The 8,794-nt window shown below is 47.5% G+C and overlaps 1 protein-coding gene across 1 annotated transcript; it reads right to left on the reverse strand.

Moving 5' to 3' along the window:
• Positions 1 to 6,235: 6,235 nt before the first annotated feature.
• Positions 6,236 to 8,590, reverse strand: LOC102715014 (F-box protein At1g67340-like). Its single transcript, XM_040523453.1, has 3 exons — positions 8,318 to 8,590; positions 8,043 to 8,205; positions 6,236 to 7,914 (listed from the first exon to the last, which is right to left on the reverse strand). Exons 1-3 carry the CDS (start codon positions 8,539 to 8,541, stop codon positions 7,117 to 7,119), a joined length of 1,185 nt encoding a protein of 394 aa, XP_040379387.1. The 5' UTR covers positions 8,542 to 8,590; the 3' UTR covers positions 6,236 to 7,116.
• Between the last annotated feature and the right edge of the window lie 204 nt (positions 8,591 to 8,794).

Below are 8,794 nucleotides of genomic sequence, written 5' to 3' on the forward strand. Positions count from 1 at the left end.
TTTTATTTATAAATATTTTTTTCAATAAAGCGAACAAACATCCCACATACGTATGTACATATACTTTTGCTCACGGGAGATAATGCTTATCCAGGCAACCCGCACTCCGGGCCGTATATAGTTGACATCGGCTAAAATTCCGCTCCGACAGCAGCACGTACCTCAAGCTTTATTTGGCCTAGCTACTGGCTCAAGTTGCAGCACCACGTACTAGATGCTACGAACAAGAACGTGTACGCCCATTTGTACCTTGTACGGCGTACCCGCGGCGGCTCCTGTGTCGTCGAAATCAAAAGCACACAGCTACAGCAAAAGTAGCAAAAACCTTGGCTCGCCGCCTTATCCAGCAACAGCAACTTTATATATTCCATGCGTTGCATGGATCCACATATATATCCATCCGGCCGGCGACATCAACACACGGCGGCGATGGCAAGCAATTATCCGAACGAACACTAGGTTTGCATGGATGTAGTACACGCCAGCTAGCTAGTCGATCAGCTGGCCAATTCAACCAGCCGGGCTCAAGGACACGACAAAAAGGGGTAACTACTCACTCCTAAAACATAAGTCCTAAAATATAAATATTTATAAAGTGTTATATATATATATATATAAAAGGATGATAAAAGGTTTTTGTAGTCACTTTAAAATTAATTAGATTATCTTTCTGAGTGTCCAATTGAAATCGTTGAGATTATATTGCATAATATGAATAAGTGTAAAATATCTATATTATAATTAAAATTAAATTTTTAGGAATGGTTATATTCTAGGACGAAGCAGTTGATACACGACACGAGAGAGGGAGCTGCTCTGCTCTGCTTAACCCCAACGCAAAGGCCCGACCGGTCGGGGCCGATTGATACGACCACGCGTGCTCTGCGCCCGTGGACCACACGGGCATCGATGGGAATGGGATCACCTGCTCGCACGCAAACGCCACAGCCAACCAAACCGCAAAAATCGTTCGCCATATCCAGCAGCGCAACTCGCCGCCGTCCGTGTACGTACCACGGTCGGTGTACGTACGTTCGTCGCACCGGCCGGTTCCTCCGGTCAAGCTGTCCCGTCTCGCTCGCGCGGCGAGCACTGCACGCCACTGAACCGAACCGAACCGAACCGGAACGAAACCACCGGTGCATGCACACTGCACACACACATTTGGGGCTTCTTTTTCTGTGCGTCGCGCGCGCCGCGGCGACGACGACGCTTGCAAGGCACACGCGCGCGACCATATGCGAATGGATGGGTGTGTGGGGTGGGTGGCGGGTGGCTTGGCTACCTATCTTAATTAGCTCGTGCGTCCATCACGATCATGGTACGCGGGTTGGTTACCTGGGTTTGGTCGTTCGTTCGTTGCGGCTGGTCTCTGCGATGCAAGCAGCCTAGCTTCACGCTGCCGCTGCATGCAGGACACGCGTGGCAGAGGCAGCTGAGGTGTGTGCCACGCGGGCTGACCTGACCTGACCTTGTCGTGTGGCGAAGTCAAGACCAGCATGTACGTGTGTTCCCAGCTGGTAAGCGATCGAGAGGGGAAAGAGGAAGAGCACCGGAAAGTGTAGAGCAGGTACGGCGGCCCCATGCCGAACAGAGTTCCGTCCATACCCCCATCCGCGGTATGCTTATCAATCTATCGATGGATCGATCGATCGAGCAGCTAGCACGCACGGCACGATCGTTCAAAGGATGCGGCCGCGGCCCGCGTGTGCGTGTCCCACGCGGCGGTGCGGTGCTCCATCCGGGACCAGAAAAGAGTCTTGGGGGGTGGGGGAGAAAAAACTTCGTTTGTATGCCGGGGCGAAAAGGTGTACGGAAATTTCCGATCGTGTCGAAATGAAAACAATATCGTGTTTAACCGTTTTTCATCCATAAATAAAGTATAATTTTTCTTATCAGATCATCGTTTGTAACACAGTACTCTGTACTGGTGCGGGTGCAGGCGTGGACTGCGTGCACGTACCGGCGCATGGAACAGGAGATCGTCGGAGAGCTGGACTGGACAACGATGGATCGTTATTACTACTGGGAGGAACGGGCGAGCACAGTGGTGTGGTGCGGTGCGCCTGCCTTGAACGACGTGATCCCGCTTCAATGCGTGATCAGTTAGCTGGGCCATCCTCCTGACAAAGGCATCTTCTGACCTTGGGCCCGGCTGCTACTGTCGATCTGGGAGGGAACGACAACAGAAGCTACTGCTGGAGCTGGGGCCCAAAGCAAGCGAGCCGTAAAACCAAAACGTGAACGTGACTAGCGTGGGCGAGGTGAAGGTCCGCAGCAGATTCATCGTCTGACTCAAACGGTGCGACATGTCAGCGTCGGGGTAAACCATCCGTGGTCTCCCAATGGCCAACGGACGCCGGGTGGAACAGGCCGCGCGGTGGTCTCCGTCTCTATCCAACCAGCTAACCCCGTGTTTTCGGTACATGGAAAAATGGAAATGGTAGATCAGTAGATGGAATACTATCTGACTTCAATGATATTCGCCATATAAAATTAGCTGTAAGATAAAAAATATATATTATAATTATGGCACGATAAAATTTTATATAGTAAACAGTTTATAAAAAATATGTACTCTTTATTTCATAACGTAAGACTTTTAGCGTTATCTAAATTCATATAGATACTAATAAATTTAGACATATATACAAATTATATATATTTATTTATGGACGAATCTAGAAAATATTATAATATAAAACAGAGATATTTTTTTAATAGTTTGATAAATATGCATATAAAAACATAAAAGAGTCGAGAAAAATCTGGAAGCAGAAAACAAATAGTAAGTCAAATGATACACGGCCGCTTGTAGCATGCATGGAATGCAGATAGATGCACCTCGGCGCGCGCGCTGGCCAGCTCGCACGTTACTCTGCTACTGTTGAGTTCTCTCTTCGGGTCGGGGCACGTCGTTTGCTACCCGTACCCGTCTTTGTCTCTCTTTGCAACTGTGTGCCATTTGACTGCGTCCCTCCTTGCGGGTTCTCTTCTCGCACGCTGATCTGTGTTTCCCAACACCAAAACAAAATAACGCAAATTCATGCAAATAAAACATCATATATATATATATATATATATATATATATATACGCACATGCACACTAAACACATGTAGCGTGTTGATTGGGTACATCCGATGTAAAATCATGGTCATGATTAAATTTGTTGTAATAAATAATTGGCTTTAGGAAATGATTAGTTTAATAGAAATGGGATTTGAAATATGTGTTGAGTTGGTGCAAGTACCTGACTAACATGGGTCAGGTTGCGATAACTATGCTTGAAAATATTGGTATGTGTATGTGTAAGTGACTTGAGTAGTCAATGACAAGAACTAGGAGAACCGATGTCAAGTACAGTCGAGATGTCATGTGATATGGTGACTGAGTCGAGATCCTTGAGATCAACATCTATCGATGGTGGGATTGAGACTACAATAAGTAAGAAGCTAATGTCCATATAATTAAAGATACTAGATGACAATGTTGAATAAAAGGTCAGACATGTGGATGTGCACTCTATGAGGATGGATTAGTAATATGCTTCACAAATCATGTGTGTAAACATTTGAGAAATTGTACAGAAATATGAATAAAAAGTTGAAAAAGAAAAATATAATCAGGATACCGAAGTATAGAGGGAGAGGGAGAGAATTTAATTTGACAATTAAATTAGTTTTGGAGTTGAGGGTTTGGTTTCTAGTATGACTAAGAGTATGATTCTTAGTTGGTGGTGACGTTTTTGGTCTAAATAGAAGAGGGTTTGAGGTCTAAAGGTATTACTTTTGTAAGAGAGAATAATTATGGTTTGAAAGGAGTGCTTTGTACACACTTTAGTAAACATATGTTGATGTAACAAAACTGATCTATCATCGACTTATGTTCAATTGTTCTTGAGCGAGGATCGGTGGCATAAGACATTAATATCGACGGATTAGTGCATCAATTTTAAGGTTTTTTATTCACTACAAGATTTGGTTAATTGGTTTTTTCTACTATTCATCCCATCTAAGTAGGCTTAGACGTTGTATTTCAATCCTACACCGCACTCTAGTATTGTCATACCTTCCTGTTTTTACGCATCGTGGTTGTATGTTTCTTTAAAAAAATGTTCTACTTAAATAAACAAATACTTAATTTATCTAAGATATTAATGCGACACGGTGGATACAACAATACAATTACCATCGTAATACGATTACTCAGAAGATATAGTGTATATTGTGAGATAAATGGTACTCCTTTCGTCCCTAAATATTTGATGTTGTTGACTTTTTTATACACATTTGACTATTCATCTTATTCAAAAAATTTATATAATTATTAATTATTTTTATATCATTGTATTTATTGTTAAATATACTTTTATGCACATATATAGCTTTACATATTTGACAAAATTAATTGAATAAGACGAGACGAATAGTCAAACGTGTATAAAAAAGTCAATGACGTTAAATATTTAGGGACGGAGGTAGTGTAAGGTAAGACGCCGAGCACGAACATATCTCACGTAACTAAATTACTCAGAGAACAAAATCAATGATGACGTAGCAAAACTAATATTTGAGTATTATCTAGATTTATATGGATGCTAATAAATAAATATATGTATATATAAGTGAAATTTGATGTAATAACCTGTAGATAAAAACAATTTTTTATTTATATTTGTAATATTCTTAAATATTATTTTATTTTATTTCTTTTGGTTTTTAATAAAGAGTGCCGTTGATGTTTTAGATATTAATTGATCATTCATTTTATTTAAATTTTTTTTATAAATATAAAAAATATGAGTTATGATGAGAGTATATTTAATAACAAAATAAGTGGCGACAAACTAAATCTTACTTTTGCATTTTGTTAAATAAGACAAGGTTAAACTTAAACATGCACCAAACAATAAGTGACATCATCTATTAAAGATCGATGGAGGAGTAGTTTAGAAAGTGTACATGTATCAACACATTTTAAATTATCGGAATGTTTTGATACCACGGCCTTAGGAATTAATAATCCCGCATCCGTCGGCCGGCCGCTGTATACGATACCAGAAGCTAATCCGCTGCCAAACCTAATCCACTATTTAGAGTATACGTATAGTACTTGAGGCTGTTCGTGTGCCCTCACAGGACGGCCACCGTCTGCGACCATGCGAGGCACCACTTGGCAACGCGAGATGCCCGGTGAGCCGAGACGACCCAATGTTTTTTCTTTTTCTCTTCTTCCGCCAGAAATTTAAGTAATTGCCCTAATCTCTCGAGAGATTGTTCCTTAATTGTTATTTACCAGTTTAACCTACGTGGCAAGCCAACATAGCTAACCAGCGTAGAGAAAAAAAAATCTCCATTCACTTGTTGCTATCTCCTCCTCCCCCTCCCCCTCCACTGTCGTGTCGCCATGGCTGACGAGCTCACTTGTTGATCTTGGCACAACTGGTGATGATGATGTCCCACAAGTTTATCTTCCTCGTTGCAAGTTGTACGATCTAGTGTCCTCGGCTCGCTCCCTCGTCTCCGCCACCATCAAGTTTCGTCGCGGCTCACGAACGCAGCTTCCCTGACTTATCTTTGGCTTTTCATCCAACGAAAAGTATCTCGAGATACTGGTACCTCACAGTGCTACATCGTTTTCCACTATTTGATCTAGCTGAGCAGGATAGACAATATTATATTGAATGATCAGAAACGATTTGATACGTAAAGTCCCAGTACCTCAAGGGCGTATATAAGTTGTGCTACCTGAGATCATCATACCTCGGGTAGAATTATAATATTTAGTTATTTTAGTCTATATTAATTATATTATTAGTTAAAAATAAGATTATTATATATGTTATGGCATATATATAGGATTTCCAGTTCTTTTTATTGGATTGAAACAAATATTTTTTTGCTGTGACATGGTCGCTAATACGTCGATCTCAAGTTTTTTAGATCCATATATCAATAACCCATATTAGATAAAAGAAACTTTAGACACTGTCAAACTGTCAATCTGTGGTTTAACCTGTGTCCCGTTGTCCGGGGGAGGGTGACTCCTCGATGCTGATGGTGAATGAGAGGAGAGGCCCACCCCTCTAGCTTCTATCGCGAACGAAGAGAGGCTGACAATCACAAGCCGTAGTCACACCAACAATGGATGACAGTCCGGGTCATCATCGCAGCCCATCAAAGGCTCTACCATGTTGGCCGTCCTGCTCCACTTGGCACCCTCCTACGGTGGCAGCAACAGAAAGAAAGGCAAATGAAATATTTATTAATAAAAAAAATTTGTAAATAAAACTTTTATACATATGTTGTTAGCGATTTAAGAGGTTAGACTAAGAAATTTGAAAATCGACTCTTAATTTAAGATGAAAATTTATTTTTTGTCTTGTAAACATAGGCGAAAGCGAAAACATGGATCTGATAAAAAAATGTAAGAGTAATAGTATGTAGGCTCCACACCGTTTATCTAACTGTCAAGCCACATCAGCACGCCACGTACGCAAGCAAAGATAGTTAAAAACGAATTTTGTATGTACAATTCTAAGAGCAAAATTTGTAAGAATTGCTAAGACGTAATAGTGGTGAATAGTAAATTTTCGTTTTGTTTTCGCAGGAGAAGCAGATGGAACCACGCCGCAACAAGGAACCGAAGCCGTGGTGCCACGGCGCACTTGATCGCTTTGTCGCGGTTCCCTCGCTTTGTGCCCAGGAGCAAGGAAGCAGCAGCAGCAGCACGGCCGCGCACCAGAGAGGAAGCAACCAAAACCAAAACCAAAACCCAAAAAAGCCGTGGATTTCGACGTCACATTCATCTCAGACAATTTCAGTCCGTCCTCGCGTATTGCTTTTGCTTCCGGACAAACGGTGAAAAAAAAAAGTTCAGTTTCAGATCTTTTTCTTTTTTTTTTTTTGCCTTTTTACCTTTACCTCAGCGTTCAAGGAACCCATGTTCATGTACAGAAGTAGTGAAAACTCCGGGTGAAAAAAAAGAAAGAACGCAGAGTGATGGTAATAGTTCCATTGTGCTGCTGCGTCCGTGTCGCGGCGGCCGGCGGCGAGCGTGAGCCGGTTCCGACGAGGGAAGGAGGGAGAGGGGGTTTCGTGGGATCGATCCATGGTCATGGGGCCGGAGCGGCCATGGCGGCGGCGGCATTCGGGGCGACGGCGTTGTCGAGCCACCGGTCCATGGGCGTGCACTCGGCCTTGTGCGCCGTCTTCCAGTGCAGCGCCTGGCATGCGCGGGAGCAGTAGTTCACCACGCCGCAGACGGAGCAGCGCCGGAACTCGTGGCGCCGCGTCTCCGGCCGCCCGCACAGCGCGTGCGAGCACAGGCGCAGGCCGCACGACTCGTCGCCGCCGCCGCCCGCGCCGCCGTCGTCCTCCGCCGCGCTCACCGCTGCTGTGGCGCTCGCCGCGGCGGTGGCGGCGGCGGCGGCGAGCGGGCGGGACGCGAACCAGTCGACGAGGAACCGGTTGGCGGCGTGCGCCTCGCCGCCGGCCTTGGCGGCCGCGTGGCAGCCGAAGTCGCTGAGGAGGCACGAGTGCCGGCGTGAGGCCGGCTTGCCGCCGCCGCCGGCGGCGGCGCGGAGGAGCGAGGCCGACGCGGCGACCGCGGCGGCGAGCTCGCGGGCGTTGGCCTGGATGAGGAGGCGCCGCCCGTCGAGCACGGAGCGGCGCACCCCGTAGCCGTCCTGGAGGCAGTGGCCGAGCTCCCGGAGCGCGTCGACGTGGCCGAGAGACGCCGCGCGCGCGCACAGCGCCGCCCCAGCGCGGAGGTCGCGGTCGTCCTTGGTGCCCCCGCTGCCATTAAACTGGATCACCGCCAGTGAGTACAGCGCCTCCCGGTGCCCGCCCACCGCCGCCGCCGCCATCAGCGCCGCCCCGGACCCGCGGCTCCCGAGACAATAGAACCGGATCTGCGCACCACAACGGAAGACGAGACGACGATCAGCACAACCGCCCGCGCCGTACGTAACCACGAACTCGCCGACGACAACGACGACGAGCCCAACGCCCATTCGGCAACCGCTCGATCTTATCTTACCATGCCAAGAAGATAGCACGCGTCGAGATTCCCGGCGTCCGCGCAGCGCTGCAGGAAGCGGTGCGCGGCGTCCGACCACGCCCCGGCCCGCACGGCGACGCACCGCGGCGACGCCCTCGCGAGCACCACCTTGTTCCCCCCAAGCTCCCTGAACCTCTTGCACCTGCATCATGCACCGCCATGTCAGAAAACAAGCCTCGCGGCGGTCTCGGTTTCGTGTGATTCCACGAAACCCCGTATAACCAACTCTCTGTCTCTCTCTCTGTCTTACGCACGTGAGCATGGCGCCGGCGAGGTCGGCGGGAGACCGGGCGGAGGCGGCAACATCCGCCAGTATCGACACCACGAGATCGTCCGGCAGCTCGTCGAACATATCCCCACAGGCACCGGCACCACTCCCCGCCGGCGCCGGTCCCTCCGCGACGCCGACCCTGCGGCGCTTCCGGCGCGGCCCATCCTGGCACGGCGAGCAGTAGCACGCGCCTCGCCTCGTCCTCATACGCGCTGCGGCCAAGTCTTGTCGATCGAGAGGGAGAGGGAGAGGGAGAGGGGTGTGTCCGTTAATGGCGAGGAGTGGGGGGAGGAGGAGAGGAATATATAGCGATACGGACGGAGAAGAGAGGATGGCTTGGTCCGTTCCGTTACAGTGAACGGGGGGTGGTGGTGCGGTCAACCGGGACGCTGACCGGGAAGGGAGGGAGAGGGGGTTGCTTGAGGGGGAGCACGCTTGGATGCAAAGCCTCTCACTTTCT

The sequence above is a fragment of the Oryza brachyantha genome, chromosome 4, assembly GCF_000231095.2.
Source record: "Oryza brachyantha chromosome 4, ObraRS2, whole genome shotgun sequence".
NCBI lineage: Eukaryota > Viridiplantae > Streptophyta > Magnoliopsida > Poales > Poaceae > Oryza > Oryza brachyantha.

Bases quoted from the DNA above. Each gene is read 5' to 3' on its own strand.
- LOC102715014 (XM_040523453.1), bottom strand. From the start codon at position 8,541: ATGAGGACGAGGCGAGGCGCGTGCTACTGCTCGCCGTGCCAGGATGGG. The intron at 8,206-8,317 runs GTGCGTAAGACA...TGCATGATGCAG, and splicing joins CTCGCCGGCGCCATGCTCAC to GTGCAAGAGGTTCAGGGAGC. The intron at 7,915-8,042 runs GTAAGATAAGAT...TGTGGTGCGCAG, and splicing joins CGTGCTATCTTCTTGGCATG to ATCCGGTTCTATTGTCTCGG.